At 43.0% G+C, this 27,979-nt stretch overlaps 1 protein-coding gene across 1 annotated transcript; it reads right to left on the reverse strand.

Moving 5' to 3' along the window:
• Positions 1–220: 220 nt before the first annotated feature.
• npepl1 (aminopeptidase like 1) lies at positions 221–25,833 on the reverse strand. The gene is made up of 12 exons (XM_034166850.1): positions 25,610–25,833; positions 20,539–20,724; positions 18,767–18,937; positions 18,567–18,656; positions 18,206–18,287; positions 11,560–11,702; positions 11,130–11,207; positions 10,943–11,043; positions 10,626–10,749; positions 4,453–4,629; positions 3,930–4,040; positions 221–1,727 (listed from the first exon to the last, which is right to left on the reverse strand). The coding sequence occupies exons 1-12, from the start codon at positions 25,757–25,759 to the stop codon at positions 1,569–1,571; spliced, it is 1,572 nt and encodes a 523-aa protein (XP_034022741.1). The 5' UTR covers positions 25,760–25,833; the 3' UTR covers positions 221–1,568.
• Between the last annotated feature and the right edge of the window lie 2,146 nt (positions 25,834–27,979).

Raw genomic sequence — 27,979 nt, forward strand, 5'->3', positions numbered from 1 at the left:
CCTTACAGACATTGAGGCACATTTAAGAAGGAACCAAAAGAAAATTTTTTGCATTGGCTTTGTGCATTGCCAGGAAGTGCATCACCTCTTCGTGGAAATCTGACTCCCAGGGGGAAGTTAGCTTTGGGTTTATCATGTGGCTCATACACCCAAGTTGCGAGACATTTGTTCTACACAGTTCATGTATGTATTAAAAAAAAAAAATCTCACACACCTTGAATAAAGACTTCAGATTTTTAATTTACCTAATTTTATACATGTGGCTCAATTCTTCAGTGATATCATTCCCTGACATTAGATCAAAAAGAGCATAATTTATCAAATTTGGACAGTGTTAGATTTATCTTCACAAACCAGTAAATGTGATAGAAAGTTTGGACTGAGTTGCAAAACCCCACAAAATACTGAAGAATAATTAAAAAATAATCAGCTCACTTTCATGTACTCAATTTCACTGTAAATTACTAACGTCTCTAATGCCAACTGGAGGTTTTAAAATGAGTTTAACTCGCGACTGTGACTCAACAACTCTGTAAGCCTGTGTGATGTAAAACAACAAACATCAAGGGATAAGAATGTGCCCAATTTAGGCCAAATGAGCAGAACATCCACAGTCACACTGCAGCAGAATCAAACTTGTAGTGTTTTAAGTTCACATGCACACTGAGGTCAGGTGGCATCGTCTTTATTGACTCACACAATGACTGTCACATGGACGGGGGAATAAAAATCTGATTTCAACAGGAGCCTGTCGAATATTTAAGAGACAATGAACGCTTTGCATGTGACTTGTCAGTAACTGACAACTGAAACAGTGAACCTGTACAAGATGAAGCAACATGGATACAAAAACTAAAAATACCCTTCGTATTCTGCTCTTTTCCGTTGACACATTGTCCCCGGCCAGAAGTATGGCATCAGCATAAACAAAGGACAGAGATTGTCTGAAATGCAGGCATGAGTCACTCTGTAGCTGCTGAAGTTACAGTAGCTGCTGCTGAGGGGAACATCTGAAATCTTTACCATCTAAAGACAGCTGAAGGAGCAAACATGATGATCACTGCAGCCAGTGTCTGGTCACATGGACCATTAATGGTCTGTTTTTATATCAGATGCATCATATCTGGGGTGGCAATAGCTCAGTTGGTCGAGTGGGTTGTCCTATGACCGAACAGTCAGCAGTTCAAATCCAGGCTTCCACCCATTCAATGAGGTGTGAATGAGGTGGAGGTCAAAGGGGCTGTAAGCGCAGAATGGTTCTGTCAGTTTGCCCCAGTAGCTTACTACCACCAATGTGTGTGAATGTGTGAGTGAATGAATAATGTAACTCGTGAAGCATTTTGGGTAGCTTGAAAGGCGCTCTATAAATCCAAGTCATCATCATTATTATATGATTTGATCACGTAACGTCCAATATAATGAAGTCACATTTCAACCACAGAAAGTGAATCACAATAAAAAAAAAATAAAATAAAAAAAGAATTCATCCTGGGGCAGGAGCACTTGCTTCATGTGTTAAGAGTATCTGCGGAGCACTTCGGGTAGGAGAGTAAACTGTCCTATACGTTCTAGACCAGTCGCCTTCTTTTACTGTCATGCTCCAGCTGGTCTTCAGTGATGGTGACGGCAGCACCAAGAGGAGACACCTGATGCAAGAGGGAGTCATCAGATGCCTGACCAAACAGAGCCAGAAGCAAAGCAACGCCAAACCCTGTTGCTCGCTCACCCTGTGTGGACACACACACACAAAAAAGCCATCTCAGTGTGGCATCATCAAAACACAATGGAGATCTAAGTTCTAAATTCATAAGAGCTCTTAGTAAGTCCCTTAAGTTTCTCCCTGCTTTTGATCTCATATTTATGTCACCTCATGCATAATCATTATCACAGCTCATCTTATTACAAAGAAAGTCCCAAAGGACCTTCTTGCTGTTACCTGGTGGGAAGAGTTTTTTTTGTGTCAAAAGTGAGAATTCATCCATAATTGCACTTGTGGCTTGATTTGTCCTTACAACATGAAATAATATAGGGGTGTATTTTTCAGGATGTCCATCTCAGATCTGTTGTGGTGCACCAGAGTGGAAAAATGGACAAGCCAAAGGAACTTAAAACAAAAAAATGCCATTAAAAAAGTACACTACAACAAAGCACAAAAACCCAAAATCAAAGAGGTGATAAATACAGAAAAAAGGTGACTTTTTTCAGTCCCTCTTCAAGTAGCATTTTTTTTGACAGGTCTGACTTATACTCCCAAAAATACAGTATTCCTTCTTGCTCCTACTACTTTCATTCCCCTTCTCTCCAGTGCCTACCTCCACCTCTCCAGGCTCAACTCAATCTGCTTCCTATTCTCACTACTAATGAAAATGTCTCCAAACATTATAGTCCATGGAGACTCCAGTCTGATCTTGTTCATCCTGTCCATCACCACTGCAAACAAGAAAGAACTCAGAGTCAATCCTGGATGCAGTCCCAACTCCACCTTGAACATATCCATCATTCCTATTGCACAGCTCCAAGCTGACAGAGTTGTCCTTAAATGGATTTCAAATATCCATCATCTCTGCGATTACTGACCTCCTCTGGCTGCGATTGGAGAGATTGTGCATAGGGCCTGTTGAATCATCAGTCAAAGCTTCATGGTGAAGTGGCACAGAGAACATTCATATAGGGAAACGGATCAGCTCTAGGCTCGAGTCTCCTATGTGCCTTCCAGCAAACTGTAGCTGAACCTTCAAGTCATCTTTTTAAGAAAATCCTTTTATACTCCAATCCACCATGGCGATGTGTAACTTGCGATGCAAGAATATAAAACTTGCACCATTCCCAGTTTCTCCAATCACAACCACAGTAACCTATATCTCCTCGAGTTGTCATGGGTGTCTTGGTGGATTCCTGTCTCCTCCTTGCATGGTCACCCAATTTTTAGGAACTGCCTACTCCAGACAGATTTATCATAAAGTACAATACTGATTGTATTTTTTAATGACTGATGCAAGTAAAGTCAAAGGCATATTCATCCATCCATCCATTTTCTAAACCTGCTTATTCCAGTTAAGGGTCACAGGTGGGCTAGAGCCTATCCTAGTGGTCAATGGATGAGAGTGGGAGGAGATAACAGACAGGCTGTCCATCTACTACAGGGAATCCAAGACATTCAGTGAATTAGAAATGTTCATGCATCGATCCCCTGATTTGTCTGAAAAAAATAGTCTAGAAAACTGATGATTTACTTGTGTTATATGAGAGGAATGGCTTTTTGGCTTTCCTCAAAACAATATGAAGAAATTAAAATGTGTAGAAGCCCAAGGGTGTGTTCACTTTCAATACCGAATGTGCATCACATCTCCTCTCTCTGCACCCTACCATAAGCTTTAACTCAATACACACACAATTTCTTCTGGCCTTCCCCATTATTCTCTTATCAGCAATCTCAAACAAAACATTGCTTCTGTAGTGTTCTGATCTTCACCTCTCTTCTCAGCCAGACTTTTCCATATAAGTTCATGGTATATCATCCAACTCTCTCTCTCTCACACACACACACACACACACACACACACACACACACACACACACACACACACACACACACACACACACACACACACACACACACACACAGAAAGTGAGCGTGTGCTCACTCTTTCTCTCTGCACCTCAAGGGACACCTTACACCTTCTCAACACACTGCATCTTTTACCACCCTGACCTTAAACCCATTCTTCCAACGCTGGACACATTTCTCATTGGGGGGGGGGATTTGTAAATTTTCATGTTGACAAATTAAAGTGGTCCTATGACTCTCTCTGAAAGGGCAAATAAAAATGTATACTACAACGATTTGTCATAATTTGCTTCACTTATGAATAAAACTCTCACATCAGACACCCAAGTGTCTATCTAGACATTATATCACAGGTACTCACAGCATGGACAGGAAAGGCTATATCAACATGGACCCAGACGCCAGGCCAATCAAAGCCCAGATGGGAACCAATAAACAGGCCGGCACAGGAGCTCTGAGCATTCTCTCTGTCCTATTAAAACAGAAGAAAATTATGACAAACTAAAGCAGTTTTCCCAAATTATTACAGCAGCTACCAGCCACACATGCATTACACCTAAAAACATGTAGCTAGTATCTTGCAATATAAACAGGATGTAGATACAAGCAATACAATAATCTGAACTTGATGACCAGAACAACTGAAACAGAAACAGTAATACAAATCAAAAATTTCCTTATATAAAAACATTGTCACTTTTAAAAACCTTAAAAGTGTAAGATATCTACAGTGAAGTCTTTTTATAACTATTTATGACCAAACGTTGGGAACCTACTTGGGACATTGATAAAGTCCTTTCATCAATTTGTTTGTTTTAAGAGACCAGACAATTTCTGCTGTTCTGACAATACCAAATTTGAGGAATCAGGTTTTTGCTACTTACTGCCACAGAGTTCTTCATGTCAGCCACAGCAGACGTGAACTCACTGAAGTGCAGCTCCGGGCAGTACACCAGAGGGTGAGCAAGGTCTCCGCTGGTGCGTCCTGCACGAACACACGCAATCTCCCACTGCTCACTGTTGGTCATGACAGCTGCATGGTATTTCCCAGTGGAAATACCCTGAACAAACAAATTAAATGTTTAATAAAGAGCATTGTATCCAGCTATATTTTTGACAGACATCTAAAAGCCACTGTCTTTCTTAACAGAGGCCATCCACAGTATAGCTGCATCTCAAAAAAATTTTAACATCGTGAAAAGTTCAACAATTTTTGTCACTCATTTCAGACAGTGAAAATTTTATACGTTCTAAACTCATTACATATAAACAAATATTTCAAGCATTTGTCTGAAATTTTAATTTTGGTAGTTAGATATACCCTCCTGTGGGTTCAGCACCTGCAGAGGGGGCCATGGGGGTCGGGTGCAGAGAGGATTGGGTGGCGGTCGAGGGCAGGTGGCCCAGCAGCCCGGTCCATGCTCACAGCCCCTGGCTGTTGGGACGTGGAATGTCACCTCGCTGGGGGGGAAGGAGCCTGAGCTTGTGCGGGAGGTTGAGAGATACCGACTAGAGATAGTCGGGCTCACCTCCACGCACAGCTTGGGCTCTGGTACCCAACTCCTGGAGAGGGGCTGGACGCTTCATTTTTCTGGCGTTGCCCACGGGGAGAGGCGGAGAGCTGGGGTCGCACTGCTTATTGCTCCCCAGCTCAGTTGCCATGTGTTGGAGTTCACGCCGGTGAACGAGAGGGTCGCGTCCCTACACCTTCAGGTCGGGGACAGGTCTCTCACCGTTGTCTCGGCCTATGGGCTGAGCAGCAGTGCAGAGTACCCGACCTTCCTGGAGTCCCTGGGAGGGGTACTAGATAGCGCTCCGACTGGGGACTCCATTATTCTCCTGGGGGATTTCAACGCCCACGTGGGCAGCGACAGTGAGACCTGGAGGGGGGTGATCGGGAAGCACGGCCTCCCCGATCTGAACCAGAGTGGTGTTCAGTTGTTGGACTTCTGTGCTAGTCACAGTTTGTCCATCATGAACACCATGTTTGAGCACAAGGGTGTCCATAAGTGCACGTGGCACCAGGACACCCCGAGCCGGAGGTCGATGATCGACTTTGGAGTCGTATCATCTGACCTTCGGCCACGTGTCTCGGACACTCGAGTGAAGAGAGGGGCAGAGCTGTCGACCGATCAACACCTGGTGGTGAGTTGGATCCGCTGGGAGGGGAGGAAGCCGGTCAGACCTGGCAGGCCCAAACGTATCGTGAGGGTCTGCTGGGAATGACTGGTGGAACCCTCTGTCAGCGAGGTCTTCAACTCCCACCTCCGGGAGAGCTTCTCCCAGATCCCGGGGGGTGGTTGGAGACATGGAGTCCGAGTGGACTATGTTCTCCACCTCCACTGTCGATGCGGCCGCTCGTAGCTGTGGTCGCAAGGTCTCTGGTGCCTGTCGCGGTGGCAATCCCCGAACCCGGTGGTGGACACCGGAAGTAAGGGATGCCGTCAAGCTGAAGAAGGAGTCCTACTTATCTTTGTTGGTAGGTGGGACCCCAGAGGCAGCTGACAGGTACCAGCAGGCCAAGCGTGCCGCAGCCCGTGCGGTCACAGAGGCAAAAACTCGGGTCTGGGAGTTCAGGGAGGCCATGGAGGAGGACTATCGGTCGGCCTCGAAGAGATTCTGGCAAACCGTCAGACGCCTCAGGAGGGGAAGCAGCTCTCCACCAGCACTGTTTACGGAGCGGGTGGGGAGCTGTTGACCCTGACTGGGGATGTTGTCGGGCGGTGGAAGGAGTACTTCGAGGATCTCCTCAATCCCATCGTCACGTCTTCCGAAGAGGAAGCAGAGACTGGGGACTCAGAGGCGGACTCATCCATTTCCCAGGCTGAAGTCACCGAGGTGGTTAGAAAGCTCCTCGGTGGCAAGGCTCCTGGGGTGGATGAAATCAGTCCTGAGTACCTTAAGTCTCTGGATGTTGTGGGACTGTCTTGGCTGACATGCCTCTGCAACATCGTGTGGCGATCGGGGACAGTGCCTCTGGATTGGCAGACCGGGGTGGTGGTTCCTCTGTTAAGAAGGGGGACCAGAGGGTGTGTTCCAACTATAGGGGGATCACACTCCTCAGCCTCCCCGGTAAGGTCTATTCCAGAGTACTGGAGAGGAGAATTCGACCGATGGTCGAACCTCGGATTCAGGAGGAGCAGTGTGGTTTTCGTCCTGGTCGTGGCACACTGGACCAGCTCTACACGCTCCATCGGGTGCTCAAGGGTTCATGGGAGTTCGCCCAACCAGTCCACGTGTTTTGTGGATCTGGAGAAGGCATTCGACCGTGTCCCTCGGGGCACCCTGTGGGGAGTGCTCCGGGAGTACAGGGTCCGGGGTCCTTTGCTAAGGGCTATCCGGTCCCTGTACAACCGCAGCAGGAGTTTGGTTCGCATTGCCGGTAGTAAGTCAAACCTGTTTCCAGTGCACATTGGCCTCCACCAGGGCTGCCCTTTGTCACCATTTCTGTTCAATATTTTTATGGACCGAATTTCTAGGCGCAGCCAGGGTGTAGAGGGGGTCTGGTTTGGGAACCACAGAATCTCGTCTCTGCTGTTTGCGGACGATGTGGTTCTGCTAGCTTCGTCAAATCAGGACCTTCAGTGTGCACTGAGGCGGTTTGCAGCCGAGTGTGAAGTGTCCGGGATGAAAATCAGCACCTCCAAATCCGAGGCCATGGTTCTCGACCGGAAAAAGGTGCTTTGCCCTCTTCAGGTCGGTGGAGTGTCCTTGCCTCAAGTGGAGGAGTTTAAGGATCTCGGGGTCTTGTTCACGAGTGAGGGACGGATGCAGCGTGAGATCGATAGATGGATCAGTGCAGCGTCTGCAGTGATGCGGTCGCTGTATTGGACCGTCGTGGTGAAGAGAAAGCTGAGTAGGGGGGCAAAGCTCTCGATTTACCGATCGATCTACGTTCCGATCCTCACCTATGGTCATGAGATTTGCCTCATGACCGAAAGAACGAGATCGCGAGTACAAGCGGCCTAGATGAGTTTCCTCCGCAGGGTGGCTGGGCGCTCCCTTAGAGATAGGGTGAGGAGCTCGGTTACTCGGGAGGAGCTCGGAGTCGAGCAGCTGCTCCTCCACGTCGAAAGGAGTCAGTTGAGGTGGCTCGGGCATCTTTTCCGGATGCCCCCTGGACGCGTCCCATTGGGAGGAAGCCCCAGGGAAGACCCAGGACACGGAGGGACTACATCTCTCGGCTGGCTTGGGAATGCCTTGGGGTTCCCCGGAGGAGCTGGGGGAGGTGTGTGTGGATCGGGAGGTCTGGGCGGCTTTGCTTGAGCTGCTGCCCCCGCGACCCGACTTTGGATAAAGCGGAAGAAAATGGATGGATGGATGGACAGTTAGATATACAACCCCAATTCCAATGAAGTTGGGACGTTGTGTAAAATGTAAATTAAAAACAGAATACATTCATTTGCAAATCCTCTTCAACTGATACTTTTTTGTTTTTGTGCAAATATTTGCTCATTTTGAAATGCATGCCTGCAACACGTTTCAACAAAGCTGGGACAGCAGTGACAAAACTGATGAATGCTCAAAGAACACCTGTTTGGAACATTCCACAGGTGAACAGGTTAATTGGAAACAGGTAAGCATCATGATTGAGTATAAAAGGAGCATCCCCAAAAGGCTCAGCTGTTCACAAGCAAAGATGGGATGAGGATCACCACTTTGTGAACAACTGCGTAACAAAAAAAAAAAAAAAGTCCAAAAGTTTAAGAACAATGTTTCTTAATGTTCAATTGCAAGGAATTTAGGGATTCCATCATCTACAGTCAATATAATCAGAAGATTCAGCGAATCTGGAGAACCTTCGACACGTAAGTGGCAAGGCCGAAAACCAACACTGAATGCCTGTGACCTTCGATCCCTCAGACGGCACTGCATTAAAAACCAACATCATTATGTAAAGGATCTTACCGCGTGGGCTCAGGAACACTTCAGAAAACCATTGTCAGTTAACACAGTTCATCGTAGATACGGCAGTATCTACAAGTGCAAGTTAAAACTCTACCATGCAAAGCAAAAGTCATACATCAACAACATCCAGAAACACTGCCGCCTTCTCTGGGCCCGAGCTCATTTGAAATGGACAGACGCAAAGTGGAAAAGTGTGCTGTGGTCTGATGAGTTCACACTTCAAATTGCTTTTGGAAATCATTCGACGTCGTGTCCTCCAGAGAAAAAAAAACCATCCAGATTGTTACCAGCACAAAGTTCAAAAGCGAGCATCTGTGATGGTATGGGGTTGTGTTAGTGCCTATGGCATGGGCAACTTACACATCTGTGATGCACCATCAATGCTGAAAGGTACATCCAGGTTTTGGAGCAACACATGCTGCCATCTAAGCAACGTCTTTTTCAGGGACGTCCCTGCTTATTTCAGCAAGACAATACCAAGCCACATTCTGCACGTGTTACAACAGCGTGACTTCGTAGTAAAAGAGTGCGGGTACTAGACTGGCCTGCCTGAAGTCCAGACCTGTCGCCCATTGAAAATGTGTGGTGCATTATGAAGCACAAAATATGACAAAGGAGACCCCGGACTGTTGAACAACTGAAGTCATATATCAAGCAAGAATGGGAAAGAATTCCACCTACAAAGCTTCAACAATTAGTGTCCTCAGTTCCCAAACGCTTATTGAGTGTTGTTAGAAAGAAAGCTGATGTAACACAGCACTACAGCATCCCTGCGAGGGGGGGCGGGGGGTGGTCTGGCATGCTTCAAACACTCGTGAACTGCAGAGTTCAGTGGCTGTAGCTTAGCATGGCGGACGAAGAGCTAATTCAGCCAGCACCGTCTTTGCTGAAGGCAAATGTTTGGGCGCATTTTGGATTTTATTATTTGCTGCGTAAGAAGGCGCTTGACATGACTTATGCAGTGTGCAAAATGAAAGTCAAGTACTTCGGAAACACTTCAAATTCGCAAGCCCACATGCTACGCCATCACCCGGAGCTAAAAGAGGGGAGCAGCGGTATCTGCCGACTACTGACCAGCGCTTCGCTAAAGTGCCAGCCAACTCCGAACGAGCAAAGCAGATAAGTAAATTTACATCTAGAATCACTTGATTAACCTTGTAAAGCTGCATTTTCTTAAAATAAACATTTTTTAAGTAATACAACTATTTCTCAGAGCTCTTTGAATCAAAAATCCGTTCTGAATCGAATCGTCACCCCAAGAATCGGAATCGAATCGTGAGTTGTTGTACGATTCACATCCCTAATGTGTGTGTTGATATATATACATATATGTACACATACACACACACACACATATATATATATATATACATACACACACAGTCTCATGTATGGTTGTGAGTCCTGGACCCTCTACAAGAGGCACCTGAAGCAGCTTGAGCAATTCCATATGAAATCGTTGTGAACTCTGCTTGGAGTAAAATGGCAAGACAAAGTGACCAACCTTTAAGTCCTGGAACGGACCGGCCTCGTCAGTATTGAGGCCATGGTCCTTAAGGCTCAGCTCACGGCTTCCACGCCAGCTTCTTTATGGTGAGCTTGCGCAAGGAACACGATCAGTCGGACACCCAAAGAAACGGTTTAAGGACGCCGTAAAGGACAACCTGAAACTGTGCGGCCTGGCTCCAAACGAACTTGAAGCCTATGCTTCAAATAGAACTGAATGGAGGTCCTTTGTAGAGAGGGCCCATGCAAACTTTGAGACTGCACGACGGGACCATATCGCCAGCGCCAGGAGTAGGCGAAAAGCAAGGATTCCTTGACCTGACTCAACTATTCCAATGCCCTTTGTGCTCTAGAGTCTGTGCATCAAGAATCGGCCTGAACAGCCAAACAAGGGCCCACCAGAGAAAGCAGCAGAACTGACATCATCGATGACATGTTTTCAATTTTTTGGAGCTGTAGGTCATAATTATAAAAAATAAAAAAGGCTTGAAACATTTTATACATTCTAAAACATAAAATTTTCACTTTCTGAAATAACTGGTAAAAAAAAAAAAAATACTTTTCATGATATTCTAAGTTTTTCAGATGCACCTGTACATGATTATTATGATAGGCTCAGCATCAGCAAGTGTGTGTAACTGACCTGTGCACCTGTCAGTGTGGCCATATCTAAAATAATATCAGCTGACAGGTCTTTGCTGGCATACACCACTCCGTCAGACAGCACCAGTCTTCCCTCTGCATCAGTGTTGTTGATCTCCACTGTCCTTGAGTGTGAAACACACCAATGATGGCAATTTTACACCATAAAGTTTAAACCCTGCTCACTTCAATGGAATTGGCTTGTAAATCTATACATCACAGTAACAACATGACAGCAGACACAAATCAAAACTGTACTTCACTCTCTGTGTAACAAATGAAAAGCAAAACTGTGACTGATATTAAAAATAGTCTCACTTTCCAGAGTACAGAGTGTGGATGTCATCAGGTCTTGTGGCAGCTGGGCCAACTGCATTCTCTGCGAGGCAAAACACTGCGTGGAGGTTTTCCTTAAAGCCCTGAAGCAAACACAAGCAATCTGCATTTTCTCATGTGACTTTTTGAAGGCAAGCAGATGTTTAAAGTAACAATGAAAGGCTCTCACCTGTTTAACTGCAGCTCTGAAAGCACCCAAAATGGCAGCAGCCCCACCACAGTCTCTCTTCATCCCCGGCATTGTGGTCTGGATTGGGAAATGTTTGATTTCATTTGTGGATAAAAACAATCCAATAGATAACACACACACACACGCACACATGCACAGGTTTCTATCAGGATCCAACAGATTTATCTGGAAACAGGTTACAGCTCTGAAACTCTGATCTACTGTGTTCAAAGACACTTGCTTTGGAAGGAAGGAAAAAAGAAAGAAGAAAAAACAGACTGATGTAGTCAAAGTCAGATTTCATGTTTAGGTTTTCTTCATGCAGAACTAAGAGAAGTAAAACCATTTATCAGTCTGCATTACAACTGGCATCATGCCCTTCTCTAGTAAACAAATAAAAACACAAAACAACAAGAAAACAGAAAAGCACCTTTCCCTTGATGCTGAGGCCTCCAGTGTCGTACACTATGCCTTTGCCCACCCATGCAATAGTTTGGGTTGCTCCTTCTGGAGTGTGGCTTAACACTGCTAATGCAGGAGAGTGCTCTGCCGCCTTACCAACTCCATAAATACCTGAGAGGGAAAAGGGAAAGTTCAAATAAGTCAATGCTACCAACAAAAACAGTATCAAATGTTATCTGGTTAGATAAGAACAACTAAATGCTTACAGTTCTGTAAGTATAGACTACAGCTGCACAATATTAAAAATATCTGATGCAATCCCACCCCCTTGATCCATCTTACACAAAGGCCACTCAAAGACATTCACAGAGTTGTCCTGAAGCCACTCATTTGATATCTTGGCTGTGTGCTTTGGGTCATTGTCCTACTGAAAGATGAACCGTCACCCCAGTCTGAAGTTCAGAATGAGACAACTTGAAAAATCCTGAAAGTTGGCCGGTTATATTGGGCTTGCCATAAGGCCCCAGCCATGTCCAGGATGGAGCCCTTGTGATGGGCCAGGGGACAAAGTCCTCAGATGCTCCTGAGTTTTAGGCAAAATTAGACTGATTGCTAGCCTTATTTTGGCCTGCTGTCTATCTATCTACAGTGCAACCAGAAGGTATTCACAGCACTTTACTTTTTTCACATTTTGTTCTGTTACAAGAAATCACATGTATAAGTATACACATACTCGTACTTTGTTCAATACTTTGTTGATGCACCTTTGGCAGCAGTTACAGCCTCGAGTCTTCTTGAATATGATGCCACAAGCTTGGTGCACCTATCTTTGGACAGTTTTGCCCATTCCTCTTTGCAGCACCTCTCAAGCCCCATCAGGTTGGATGGGGAGTGTCGGTGCACAACCATTTTCAGATCTCTCCAGAGATGTTCAATCGGGTTCAGGTCTGGGCTCTGTCTGAGCCACTCAAGGACATTCACAGAGTTCCTCTCTCCACAGAGGAATGCTGGAGTTCTGACAGTGTGACCATCGGGTTCTTGGTCACCTCCCTGACTAAGATCCTTCTCTCCCGATCGCTTCGTTTTGACAAGCGGCCAGCTCTAGGAAGAGTCCTGGTGGATTTATAGATGATGAGGCCACTATGCTCACTGGGACCTTCAAAGCAGCAGAAACGTTTTTGTACCCTTCCCCAGATTTGTGCCTCAAGACAATCCTGTCTCTGAGGTCTACAGACAATTCCTTTGACTTCATGCTTGGTTTGTGCTCTGACATACGCTATCAACTGTAGGGACTTATATCACCTCAAGGCCCAGAGATTTTTTTTTCTGCTGCCTGCCCTGTCCTCTTTGCAAAACATGTTAATTCCTCTCCATGTGTTAGCATATGGAGAGGAATTAACATACAGCTCAAGTGAAACCATCTGCGCCTTCATGTCGTAACTGGTGCATTCTAAAGAAACAATAGGCTGCTTTTCTCTGCTGACACCTGTGGCCAGACCACATTCCTCTGTCATCTCTGATTGAGCCTGAGTGCCAAAGTATTATTTCAGCTGGAGATCACTTCTCAGGTTGTCTGCCACCATTAGTTTCCACTGCCCCTGCAACATTATTTATTTTGTCGTCAATTTCATTGAAGTCATATCTTATTTCATGTAGTAACGGTAACCATAGTTCATTTTATATTTTATTTAGCCAACAGACAGATGTCCACATTTACCCTCTTGTTATCATTTGAGCCAAGATACGTTTTCTATTTGTCATTAAAAAAAACAACTTATTTTAATAATTGCCTGTCATTTTAAGAAGGGCAGAAGTATTTCTGATGAAAATCCTTCATGAATGGTAATTTGGTTGTAGGCTAAACACCAATTTCAATGACAATTTACGCTACAAAACTCACAATGTCATAGAACTTGGATTACCACTCCCCCCCCCCCCCGCCAACAAAAAAAACATTTCATCTTGGAATAACAAACAGAAGGTATGACTTCAGGAACAAAACAAAATTTTATTTCTCCCAAAGAAAAAGCTTGTTACATATGGAAGCTATACAAATCACATAAATGTAGCATACAGTTGCCATGACTAGCAGTTTCCACATTCCGAAAGTGCATCTTTCCAGCATTTGCCACAGATGTATTTTCAGCAATGTACACATTCAGTGCTTGTTATTATTGCAAAGTATGCGAACCTGGTACTATGTCGTTTTCTTCTGAGAAACACGACACTGCTGTTTGCACTCTCCCCCTAGTGCCATTTCCTGCAAATGTCTGTTTTGAAGTTCCTCTGCGAGCTCCAGCATGAACAATTGCCGACTTTCTTTTGATACTTTATATGTTGTATACAAAACATGTGCATTTGTGGCAGCCATGTCCAACAGCTTGTAAAACAAGCCACGGGCCATCTCCCTGTTCCTGCATGCATGGAGTAGTTACATAATTTCTGGTCCATGATATCAACACTGCATTTGAAATGGTTTGTAATCAACAACGGTGTTTGGGTTTTGTTTTCGGGTGTCCACAATTTCCACTTTCAGATGCATGGTGCTCAGAAGACAGACAGATTTCTTTTTCTTTTTTGTTGCATACACCATCAGCAAGGCACTTCCAGATGTGAACACCTGTGTTGAGTACAACTGGCAACCCGAGGTTTCCTTTGCAGATGCTGGTAGCGCCCGATGATTTTTGTTGATGGTGCCAAGCAGAGTTGTTTTCCTCTCTCCCGCCGGATGAGTGGGATCTTTTCCCAAGTAAGGGATGGCATTACAAATGTATTTCTTGTCCAGATCTGCAGCAATCCAAAACTTGATTCCAAACTTGTCAGGCTTGGATGCAATGTACTGCAGAAAGGGACAACAAACCGTTGACAGAAATAACTGCTCATCCACGGTAACATGCTGGCCTGGACTGTAGGACAACACACACTTCTGAACAAACCGCTGCCAGATGTCAGAAATTGCTGCACATTTGTCCGTTTGTAAGCGTTCCTTGCGGGTGTCCTTATTGTCGAAGCGAAGGTACTGCTTTATTTCAAGAAATCGGTTACAGGGCATTATGGCTTTGATATCTGTGTTGCTGAAACTATTGGCCCACATGAATTGCATGGCACCAACGTAGCCCTAAGCAGCCCTTCGGAAAAGGATTGCGAGGAATACCATCAGCTCGTAGACGCTCATCTGCCAGCTGGGGTTTGTTCTACGGCCCTCCTGGACTGTGCAGTCTCTGATGGTCAACAACATGCTGATATCCATCAAACACAGGAAGCTTTGAAGGCAAGTTGTGATTTTGCATTTTGCAAACATTGTTGGCCCTCCAGATCCACTGAATCCTGTCTGTGGAGTTTTATAAGCAAAATAGTCTCCAACTTTGCAGTGGAACCACACAGTGCCATCTTTCACCTTCTCTGTAGATCCAGGTGTTATGTTCAAATCAGCAACTTTTTGTTTTTTGGTACAAGAGGGGTTGCCCTGCATTGTGTCTTCCCCTCATCCGATGTAGCCTCTGTGTTTGAACTGTCCAGTTCAATCACTGTCCGTCTCCTGGTGAGCCATTGGAGGGGAGGCTTTACTGGTGCGAGAGAAGTCGCATCCTCATCACTTGAAGAATAGGTGACAACGTTTTCATTCTGAAATGCAAAGCCGCCCACATTTCCACCATCAGATTCACAGTCTGACATGCTCTGTAGCATTGCTAAGGCCTCCTGAGCGCTGATCCTTCTTGATTGCATTGGTTGTGACATTGACATTCACACAGACATCTGGGGTCTGTGTGAAAGGCATCCCCTATTTATGATTGTTTCTCTCAACTGAGTTATATAACAAAGGGAGGAGACTGGTGCTGAAGTGAAACTGTCTGGGTCTTTGTGTTACTTGGCACATTCCAAAGAAACAATAGGCTGCTCTTCTCTGCTGACACCTGTGCCAGCCTCATATATTCATATTCATATATATATATATATATATATATATATATATATATATATATATATATATATATATATATATATGAAACAAAGGGAGGAGGCTGGTCGTATGCTAAACTTTGGGGGGATTTTCACTGCAGACTAAAGTCTGCAGCCTACAAGTGTAGACAGCTGTGTGCCTTTCAAAATCATATCCAATCAACTGAATTTACCCTAGGTGGACTCCAATTAAGCTGCAGAAACATCTCAAAGATGATCAGTGGAAACAGGATGCACCCGAGCTCAATTCTGAGCTTCATGACAAAGGTTGTGAATACTTATGTACCTGTGATTTCTTAGTTTTTTCTTAGTAAAAATCTAATTAAAATATGTTTTCCCCATTATCATTATAGGGAATTGTGTGTAGAATTTTGTGGGGAAAAAATGAATTTCATCCATTTTGGAATAACGCTGTAACATAACAAAATGTGGAAAAAGTGAATACTTTCCATATGCACTGTAACCACCAAACCCCACAAAGAAAGACCAGAAAATTTTATATATTTATGATGTCAGTGTCTGAATATTTATTATTTTCTTTAGCGTCAGTAGTAAAATTAACATAATAATGAGCAACATTTAGTGGAATTCTGCAAGTAAAGTGACATTCTAGTTAGTTTCTCTTCCTCATGTTGCACAAATGAAGCACATGATGGAATTAAACATAACTACAGACATTGAGTACTTCTGCTTGAGAAAACCAGCTTTTTAAAGGTACTGAAGCACTTTCAATTTTTAAATGACTGCTTTTAACAAAAATAACTAAATAAATAAAGGCATAAACTGTCTGTAGGTCATAGAGCTTTCTCTTATTGTCCACCTGCTTTGTGGAATGATCTCCCTGCGTCAATAAAACAGATTCTGTAGACTTTCAAGTCCAGTGACGCACTTATTTTTCCTTTCGTATGGCTAGCATGCTGGCATAGTATGGTCCTACCCTTTTAAATTAATCTTATTTGTAAACAGAGTGAGTCGTGGCCTCAACTTTATCTAAAGTCTGGGTCTTTTAGTGAAGCTTAGGGCTAGCAGCCGGTGATCAGCTTAGTATTTCTTCTGTTTTTCTTGTTGCTTAATGCTGACAAATTATACTGCATTTGTTGTCTCTCTCTGATGCCTGATTCGGTTTTTTCTCTCTGTCTGAGGTGCAGCTCAATCCAGAAGTGGGAGTCTTCTTCTACAATAGTCATGACATAGATGGGATCTGTGGACCTGACCCGAACCCCCCCCCCAGCCTCCCATCCTGGACACCAGCATGGTCTCCCAAATTTTCCTGTATATTTGTATTATCAACTGTGTTGGTAGAATGGCTCAAGCAGAGGGTCACCCCTTTGAGTCTAGTCTGCTTGAGGTTTCTGCCTCAACTCATTAGACGGAGGTTTTCCTTAATGCTGTTGCCTGTGTGCTTGCTCTAAGGACTGGCAAGGTTAGACCTTACCTGTGTGAAGGGCCTTGAGGCAGCTTCATTATGATTTGGCGCTATATAAATGACATAAATTGACAGTCATTTTTTTTAGGCTGACATGGTAAAACAGGTTTATCCTGTTTTGGTGGCCAATGCAAAAGTGTACCCCCCCATGACAGATGACCTGCATGAATTACCGTCTTTCAAGTCTTGGTTATGGGATGTTGATCTCTGCAGCAAAATGCCACTGGTCTGATACACACAAGTGTAACATAAGCAGCAGTTTATACAAATAGCCCTATGTACATCAGTCTACGGAACTTTAAAAAGGTGATTGCAGAAACTGCCCATTTCATAAGATTACAGATGGCATGGAAAACCACCACATCCTCCATAAAGTCTGCAATGTTTGCCTCAACTGTAACAATAATGATACAATTCATGATGCCAAAGGTTTTTCTGGTTGTGATGTTTGTGTAAATGGTGTTTGCAGACCAGATTCTCATGGGTTTGTGAAAAACCCAAATTTGATGTTCAAAATTATGCCTGGCTCACATGGCAAGATAATTATGCCGATTTTGGACCCGATTTTCCCCTTCCGACAATCTTCAGGACGCCCCGACTATCGTGATGCTCTAAAGATATCCTTAACAGATATTCCTGCCGTGTATGGTGTGTTAAGCATGTTCTAGTCTGCTCGGAAGGATGCCAGAACCACTCAGACCGCAAATCGTGGATATTCAACATGTTGGATTGTCTTTGCCCTATATCCTAGCGTGTGTGGTGTCCCCCGACCACAAACACGCACGCAGCCTGCTGAATGTGACATGTAGCCAATCAGGAAGCGAGGTGACGGACACACAGAGCAGAATCCAAAATCAAAATGGCTGTTATGGCTTACCAGAAAGTCCGGTGGTCACGCTGTCCCCACTCCTTTAAACAACTTCTCTCTCTTTTTGTATCACTTTTTTTTCACTCTGTTAGAAATAGTCCACAAACTATCACCGTTGCTTCTTCCTCGTCCACCATGTTTGTTTACTCTGAAGTCACGTTTAATCTCAAGAGGTTTTGTGAGATTTCCAGTCTGACCTGGGAACGTTCATGTGTGAAATCTGTTTGTGTGTGGTGTGTTGTCTTTACCGTGTAGCTGCACACCGCACAATGTATGACCAAAACTGTTAACTGTTTTTTATCTCTCAAGTATTGGAAACTTAGACAATTTTAAAATCTTGCTGCGTGAACCAGGCATTAGTAGAGGCAATCAAAAACGTGAACATGGAAGCATCAAAGTCAAATTCAGACATCCCTATACCTCCAAATCCTCTCTGTTTTAATTCCTCTCCACAAATGATCACTGGAGTAATTCCAAGTTCAGAGCCCACAGCCTTGATCTCCTAGAAAAGAAGAAAACAAGTCAGTGACAAAAATGCTGCGCACCCCCCCCCCCCCCCCCCCAAAAAAAGCATTTCTTCTTTCTCCACATCATTATCTAACATTTATGTGGTGTCAAAGGAGGCACTGTGACTCGAGGTTGAACAGTTTACAAGTTCAAAGTCTAGTCTGGCTCAAGGACACTCTGGAATCAAATGTTTCTTCAGACAACCTGTTCTTCAGACTTAACTGCACCACTGTATTATTTACTCATCTGGCCAAAAAGAGAAAGCCTTGCTTACATCCAAGAAGTGATCTGTGTTCATCTCGTTGCATGGTGTGTCAACAATGCGAGCTGCAAGACGCACTCCATCAGCAGCATTAAAAAGACACTAAGAGAAGAAAAGACTTCAGTGCACTACATTTAAATTACATCTACATATGGTACAAAAACACACATTTTTTGAGAAACGAGTAAGTAGCATCACAAATGTTCCGGTACCTCAAGTTCGGTGAGCTCCAGAGGGTTGCTATCCTTGCCAGTGATCAGAAACTCCACAGTAACATGCTTCTTTTCAGGTCGGCGTGATGATGAAGAACGGCGAGAGAAGATGGGGAAGGCCCTGGCAACGGCACAGGAGGATGCAAACACATCTGAACGCTCACATACTATCTGTAAAGGAAGAGTATATAGAATTTAAATTAAAAACTAACAGCTTGATGGGGCTCTATAACCATTACATGAAAGGAAAGAGAGCAGCATGGTGGCTTAGTGGTTAGCAAAGTTGCCTCACAGCAAGGAGGCTGTGGGATCGCTTTCCATCTGGGGCCTTTCTGTACGGCGTTTGAGATGAGATGATCATTTATTGTCATTACACTTAGAAGTGCAGCGAAATTATCTTCACACCCAATTACCTCAGACAAAATACAATAATTAATCCACATTTATTACTAGTTGAATATAATAATGGCACACATCAAGATTAAAACAACCACACATATACATTTGGTATTGTTTATGTGCGCTAAACTTTGAAGCGATCTGTCATCCGAATTGAGGCAAAGTGAGTGTACGCTGCAGCAGAGTCCCGAGCAGCCGGGCTGGCGGGGGGGGGGGGGGGGGGGGGGGGGGCTGCAGCTTGTGGCGTGCGGTCTCCGGGGAATGGCAGAGTGGAGGCCGGGTGGGAGGGAGGCATGCGTCAGTCTCTGTCCATGTGTGCATAAAGTCTGGAGTTGCCTTGACAACAGCAGGTTGTAAGGGAGGGCAGATAAGAGGGTAGCTGAATGCTTCACCCAGGCCGTTGAAATCCTTCTGGAGGAAAAACATGCGGGGCATTTTGACCTTCAGTAGCTGATAAGGCTGCCATGTTTTGAGTTAGGCAGAGAGACACAGAAATTCCATTTGCGGCTCTTCTGACCGTCGAAATCCAATCTATGAATATTCCTGGTCTCCAACATCTTCCTTTGCAAGGCAGATATTTGCTCTAAGATGTTTTCCAACTTGCTTTTGAGTTCACAAGTTAATGTAGTCTGAGATTGTACCGCCTTGCCCACTTCATTAATCATGACGGACAGATGTGGGGTTGTGGTTTTGGCAGCAGCCATCTTGCCAATTTTCTGGCAGGTCAGAGCAGTGCATAATCCAATCAGCACCAGCCCTCCTGCATTAAAAGCAAATAAGAATAAATCGTCGACATCTTCCACGGAGAGTGGTGCCAAGCATGCAATGCATCACTTCTCCCAGGCGTCGAGAACATGGCCCGCAGGATAGGTTCCATCTGGCCACGCAGGGTCCCCCAGCCCTGATTTCCTTGTTGAAAAATGGTGTCAATAGCATTGAGAGACCAGCTGATAATTCCATGGTTATTCCAAATATAGCTTGAAGAATTCAGACTGTGGTGAAGTTGGGACTTTTGAAGGAAGGAGCAGCGATAGAAAGATAGAGAAAAACACAGAAGGTGAAGAGAGGTTTGCATGTTTTCCCCATGTTCGCATGGGTTCCGTCCGAGTGTTCCGGCTTCCTTCCACCTCCAAAAGACATGAATATTAAGTGACTCTCAGTAGGTGTGCATGCAGGTGTTAATGTGTTTGTATATGTGTGGCCCTGCAACAAACTGGCATCCTGACCAGAGTGTACCCCACCTCAGGCCCTATGACTGCTAGCATAGGCTCCAGTGCCCCCACCCCCCCAAAGGTTAATTGGAGTAAGCAGGTATAGAAAATGGATGGATGGATGAAAGGAAAGATAGATAACATTTTTATCAAGATACTTACCACTATGCAACGGCTGTTTCCTCCAGGTAGACAGGAACGAACCAAACGGGAGATAAAATGAGCAGAAGATGGACTGTTGTGCCTGCTGACCCGTGGTGGAAGGGCAGCCACCACTGCATGGTTGAGATACAGAGGGCAGCTGTCTGTGGGGTTTGGGTTCAAAGCACTGAGCGCTGCTTTCCAAATCTGAAACAAAAACAAGAAAAGTGAAATTTCAGGTTGAGAGTGGCAGCAGCAAACATGTTATGTTACAGCTGTGCAGCTTAGCTAGAATTTCCATATAAAGTGTTCATTTTGTGATAAAAGCATGGAATTTGCCACATATATTCTCAATTAACTAATGTTTATTTTCAGATACGGAGCCGTCCTGGAGCTGACCTCTAATGAGCTACAGGGGTCAATAAAGAATTACACAGGGGTTAAAATTGAAAAATGCTCCAATCATGTTGAAAACTATACCACATTATTTATCTGATCATATAGATTCCAAAAAGGTATAGCTTGGACTATATATGACTGAATGTTATGGGGTAACAACGGCAAAAAAAGTTTATTGTGTAAAGACTACTAAACCATGTAATAAAATAAAATAAAATACACAAGGGTATTGTGTGTGTGTGTGTGTGTGTATATATATATATATATATATATATATATAAAACTGAAAAATAAACTTGAATGGTGCATCCACAGTTGAATTGTGTTTTAGGCTACTGATGGTTGCATGTCTGATTTGCCAGTAACCAAGCTTTCAATTGTCCTTTGAAAGTAATGAAAGCGGTGCTCTCCCTGATTGTGACTGGGAGGTTGTTCCAAGCTTGCCCGTCTTTAATGGATAACACGTTCTGACCAAAGGTGGTCCTTCTATGAGTAATCTCACCGTCACCTCTTGTGTCAGATCTTGTACCATACCCTGCGAGTCTTTTTATGTGTATAAATTCTTTAACAGGAGTTGGTGCTGGTCCATGTAAACATATGAAACAGGCATATTTGAATACCTTCAGATTTTCAAAGTCTATGCCGCCCCACTATTACAGTTTTGCAAAGCAAAGAAACAAGTTCCACCAAAGACAATCATTTTACACTGATAAGAGAGAGAGAGAGAAGTAGCAATTGCTCACATTGTACAGAGTAAAACCTTAAAATGTTTAGTACTTTGTTTGATAATTGACTCAAGTGATTAGTACTATATTAAAATATTAAAACTTTTTCACAATTATATTTTTTGGGCAGATTCATAGTATCAGTATTCATGCTTACATCATCAACTCCTAATTTGAACAGTCTCAAAAGATGATAAGGTGAGCAATGCAAAACTGATATTTGTGTCAGGAATTCAATGAATTGAACAATTCTACGTAGCAGCTACAGCACAGCAGAACAAACTGTACACTAAGCAGTGGAATATCAATCATTGCCAGAAGGTACGCTTAAACATTAGAGCCAGACAAATATAGATTTTTGGGGGGTGCTGATTAGATATGATATTAAGGAGTTAAAAAGGGCCATAACCCCCTGGGCCATCAAGACCCCAACCAGATTTCAATGTTATCAACAAATATAGGCCCTACTCTATCAAATGCAACTGAAAAAACATCGGGATCTTCATGGCGCTGGCCACCAGGGGACCACCAAAGTACTCGACTTGACCAATTTTGAGGACGTTTAGTGCCACCTGGTAGCCCACACCATCAGCCTTTTTAACAAAATTTGTAGGAGTGGATAAACTAACATCTCTACTTTCTATAAGAGTTTGCAGAATTTTTGGGACTCCTCTTATACTGGTTTGATACCCCTTTTTAATCAGGTCACTGAACACATGCGTGCTAACTCAATTGCATGAATTACCACATCAATCCAATACATGTGTACTGATATCAGTTGCAATGGCAACAAGCTTGTGAACATGTCTTGTTCAAAAGAACATAAGAATTTTCCTGAAGTTATTTTTCCCATACCTAAATCCTCAAGTGTGCCAAGGGAAAAGGCAATTTGAGGCATATTCAAGGAAGTTACGCATGAACTCTTGTACTGCAGATGACGCAGTTCAAGAGACAAATTTCTGACCAATGACCTGTACACCTACAGATAAGATCAACAGTACATTTTAGAGTGGCATTTTATTATCAATAGTCAAAGGCACACGTGCAATAATTATACTGTTTAATAATCTGCTAATATGCCACACCTCCCTGGTGAATGGATTATCTTGCCAAAGGTGAAGTACTCATAAACACAGATTTTGTGAACAAAATTCAAGGGAAACAAATACTGTGTATATAGTAGTCTTACATCTTTTACTTTAACTCATAAAAAAATGGGAGACAAAACAAAAAAGTGATGCATTCATATTTTTGTTGAATATACTTAGAAGTCAGATGAATGAACACAACTATTTCTGTGGTAACTATCACTTTCACAAGTCTACTTTTATAGACTAGCTGCCAGTATGGCACAACCACCTCCAATGGACTTTGCACAGGATATCTTGCACTGGATAAGGCTCTGTGGAACACGTATAGTAGTCTTACATCTTTTACTTTAACTCATAATAAACAGGAGAGAAAACAAAAAAGTGATGCATTCATATTTTTGTTGTATATATGAGGTCTGTTAGAAAAGTATCCGACCTTTTTATTTTTTTTTTCAAAAACCTGATGGATTTGATTCACGTGTGCTTGCATGAGCCAACCTTGAACCTTCGTGCACGTGTGAATTTTTTTCACGCCTGTCCGTTGCGTCATTTGCTTATAAGCAGCCTTTGTGTGAGGATGGGTGGAGTCTCTCTTCGTTTTTTCTTTGCAAGGAAATGGCGGAACGACTGGAGCAGCGCAACTGCATCACATTTTGCCAGAAACTGGGCGACAGCCAACTGGAAACCATTCGGATTATTCAGACGGCTTTCGGTGGCTTTTCAGTCGTGTGACTATCCGAGAAATTGTGGACGAGCTGGGCATGTCACAACATGTCCTGTGAGGCTTCAACACAAAGGCGCTTTTGCTGCGCCATCAGCTTTGTGCCGATGAATTTCGCCACCACTCTTTTCATGGCAAAATCTTTTGTAACAGTGGAATGTGCCGAAAAAGTGCTGATGTCCACCTCTTCCGCAATTTCTCAGATAGTCACATGACGGTCCCACATCACCACAGCGTTCACTTTGGAATGATCCGGTCATTTCAGCGTGTTGATGGCCGCCGGGAGCGCGGGACGCTCTCCACCATTGTGCAGCCGTCTTTAAACCGGCTGTACCGCTCCTTAATCTGTGTGATGCCCATAGCATCGTCACCGAAAGCCGTCTGAATAATCCGAACGGTTTCCAGCTGGCTGTCACCCAGTTTCTGGCAAAATTTGATGCAGTCGCACTGCTCCAGTCGTTCCGCCATTTCCTTGCAAAGAAAAAAACAACGAGAGACTCCACCCATCCTCACACAAAGGCTGCTTACAAGCAAATGACGCAACCAACAGGCGTGAAAAAATTCACGCATGTGCACGAAGGTTCAAGGTTGGCTCATGCAAGCACACGTGATTCAAATCCATCAGGTTTTTGAAAAAATAAAAAGGTCAGATACTTTTCTAACAGGCCTCGTACTTAGAAGTCAGATGAATGAGCAAAAACTATTCCTTTGGTAACTATCACTTTCACAAGTCTCCTTTTATCGACTAGTTAGCAGTATCGCACAACCATCTCTAATGGACTTTGTACAAAAGGATATCTTACACTGGATAAGGCTCTGTGGAACATCAGGAGACTTTTTTCCCTGAAGACTATTGGACACAGTTATCGACTCTTATACCACACTCAAAAGGAATAGCCACAATTACATGAATTGGTGATGAAGTTTAACATGTCTTATTACGCTCATGCAATTTTTATTTTTCTGCAATCACTACTATGCTGAGAAAAAGAGTAGAAAGACAGAGGCTTTAACCAGAGCAGCCATCCATTTGTAAAATCACGTTCCCGGAGACCTAAAAGATGTCAGTTAAGTGATCAATTATATGATGATTGATTGATTTTTATTAAAGTGTCATGCACCACTGGTGCCCAGCCCACATGGACTTATAAGACACTCCATATCTAAAACAAGATGACCATATACATGTCACATGTTACACAATTTCAAGGTACAACTGGGTATCACACCTGTTGCCTCCTTTCCCAGGCTTTACACACAAAAACAGCAAAAGCAAATGTCTCTTTTTCAAACATCCAACTCAAAATTTCTCCTCAGAAAACCAAAACACATCTACATTATTTTTTTGCACACACTGAAATAAAGTCTTAAATGAGAATACAAAGGACAGTAAAGAACAAAATGATACTCATCTTCCACAACATCAAGGTCACAAAAAAATACAATTATAACTGGCATTACTAAACCAAACAACATTATTAGAGCCATTTTCTCCAAATAATCAACTGGTGAATTGAGAAAGAAGCAGAATCAGACTTGATTTGTATCTCACAGGGTGACTCAAACATACAGTAAGAAATACTAAATGTGGTCTTCATACTATCAGCAAGCTGAAGTAAATACCCACAGCAAAGTGAAATTTTAATTTCAAAAATTGACAGCGTGTCTATTCTCCAATGCTTTAACTATGAAACACACCAAATGTGAAGAAACGCCACATAAATTTTGTCAAGAGGCCTAAAACAAATTTCAGTTTTATGTCTATAAAATAAGGAGTGCAGTTTATCTATATTTTGAGATGACGTCATCAAGCAGCGCTCAAGCTCCGTCGCCCCCACACGCCCCTAGTTACCAAGATATGATGTTAACGATTTATTTAGTCAGATATGATTATTGGTAGAATGTGTCTGTTTCAGCCAAATGCGTTAAATAAAGAAATCTGCCATTTTTATATGTAAAGCCCTTACAGCTAGGATACCGTTAACAACAGTTTTTGTCTGATGTAGTACCTAACGCTAATTTGGCCTGTACAACATCACTAGAAATAACAAGCCTGACTGATGTGACTGTTAGTAAGGTTAATCTAAACACAGGGTGGTAGGTAGGTAACTAGCTAGCTTTTATCTGTTGTAAAGTTCACGAAAACAATTGTTTACCTCTTTGCTAACAACTGGCTGCAGTTTTCCGCTGATTTGGCTCCAGCTCAGTTGCTGCAGGTTTGACTGTTGTCCAACAATCAGAACAGGACGGTTTTGTGGTTCGGAATCTCCGGCAGAAGCGTTAAACTCCAACACCACGTTCGCCATTTCAGTACCGTTCTGAAGCTGATCCGATGAAAAAAAGAAGTAAAAAAAAAAAAGAGCAGACTGTCAGGACGACACCGGCGACGGCAACTAAGAAAGGACAAAAACAATCTGCGTTCTCTGGCTCAAAAACAAACGCAACTAACTAGTGTGCCTAGATAGAGAGAGTGGCGTCAACTCAGAACATGGCGCCATTTTGGGCCCAACTGCGCTGAACTACTGAATGAACCTTTAATGTTTTCAACATTTAAAAAAAATCATTTAACCACATAAAGCAACACATCTAGGTACAGGTACTATAAAATAAATATAAAATAGTTAAACTATCAAATTGTCATAAATGTACAACTTATGATGATTTATTTAATTTCGTTTAAATACACAGCTGACTTTATTTTCCCAAATTTTTCATCTGTTCGGATCTGAAGGGAATCTGTACATCTTGAAGCCCTTCCTGTGTCTATTTGTGCCTCCAAATGCACAACAACCCGGCATTTTCAGCAAATAAATAAATAAAATACTTGGCTTTACATGCAGATAGATTAACAGCAAACGCTATTTTGGAACCAAGATGGTATCATGAGTCACGTGACTGATCCAGGCACACTAGCGCATGGAAATATAGACACGTTATTAGTTAGTTTGTTAGTTATTAGTTAGTTGTTAGTCACTTTGCTCATGGTGCCATCTTGGGTTCAAAACCCAACTAGTGTGCCTTGATAGAGAGAGTGGCAACATGACAAGTCAAAAAAAGAAAAAAAAAATCGGTCACATGACTCATGGTGCCATCTTGGGTTCAAAATAGTGTTCGCTGTTAATCTATCGGCATATAAATCCAGCTATTTTATTTATTTATTTGCTGAAAATGCCGGGTTGATGTGCATTTGGAGGCACAAATAGACACAACAAGGGCTTCAAAATCTACAGATTCCCTTCAGATCGGAACAGAAGAAAAATTTGGGAAAATAGACAGCCGTGTGGGATGGAAGCTGACATCATCGTTAAAGTTTTGAGAGGTAAATTTATTGGTCAGTGCCATATACAGTAAAACTCACCTAAACCGTTATTGTATAAACCAGATATTCGCAGTCACTGGACAAAAAAGTCCCAAAGTTTTTGTATTGTTTTCCATCCGTATATAACAAATTTTGTACAACAGATTTTTGCTCACATCAAATAAAATGTCCCACCCGATTGCAATGTATTTCCATTAAACCCCTCGCATGTGGGACCAGAGTCACTTCCGTGATTAAAAGCCAGACTGTTTATATTTTTCAAACCATGCTCAGACTCAGAGCCGTAGTCTAAGGTGTGCGTCAGGCTGCAGGCTGAGCAGTGAAAGCAGCAAACACATTGCTGTAAACATGTTGCTGCTTTTACATTTTGATAATGGATCAAATAGATGTGGCAGAAAAATTTTTCAGAGGAAATTTTGACCCAGTCATTAAATGAGGTGCGCGTCCCGATTCAGGATTCCCCGTAGATTTTCAGCGCCTCCTGACTGTAACTAATCCGTTACATACATTTCGATCACATCGGATAAATGTCCCGTCTGATCACCATGTATTTCCATTGAAAACTCAAGCAGTCTGGACGTGCAAAGTAACAGAGGTACAAATTAAAGTTCAGCTCTGACACTTTTGAGGAACGTGGGACCGGAGTCATTTCCCTGATTAATAGCCCGACCGTTTATTTTTTCAAGCTGTGTTCAAACTGAGACCTGAAGCCTGATGTGCACCTGTTAAATCAGACACAAATGGCTGTGATTTGACACTTTTCTGCTTTTACTCCTTCGTCTGCCATCATATTATAACAGTTTTTACAGTATGATTACAAATGGATCAGAAAAGTCCGCAACTTTACAGCACAAAGTCGATAAAAGAAGAAAATGTACAGTTTACCTTTAATTTGGAGGTGATGATTGTAGAAAGAAAAGCTTGTTGTGGGTGAAATTAGTCCATAATAAAGCATAATCCAGAGACAGAGAACTTTAAAACTGTCACGCACGTCAGTGCGTGACACTTGAGTTACAGCTGTGCAGCTGAATGAATGAGGCTTTAAATTAAATAAATCATCATGAATTGTAAATTTATGTAAATTTGATAGCTTAACTATTTTTATCTTTATTTTGATAGTACCTGTACCTGGATGTGCTGCTGTATGTGGTTAAATGATTTTAAAAAATGTTGAAAACATTAAAAGGTTCATTCAGTAGTTCAGCGC

Source organism: Thalassophryne amazonica, chromosome 3, assembly GCF_902500255.1.
Source record: "Thalassophryne amazonica chromosome 3, fThaAma1.1, whole genome shotgun sequence".
NCBI lineage: Eukaryota > Metazoa > Chordata > Actinopteri > Batrachoidiformes > Batrachoididae > Thalassophryne > Thalassophryne amazonica.

Excerpts from the sequence above, each read along its gene's own strand:
- npepl1 (XM_034166850.1), bottom strand. The coding sequence starts at position 25,759 with ATGGCGAACGTGGTGTTGGAGTTTAACGCTTCTGCCGGAGATTCCGAA. Across the intron at positions 20,725-25,609 it reads AGCCAGTTGTTAGCAAAGAG|ATTTGGAAAGCAGCGCTCAG; the intron begins GTAAACAATTGT and ends TTTTTGTTTCAG. Across the intron at positions 11,703-18,205 it reads AAAACAGAGAGGATTTGGAG|GTATTTATGGAGTTGGTAAG; the intron begins GTATAGGGATGT and ends TTTCCCTCTCAG.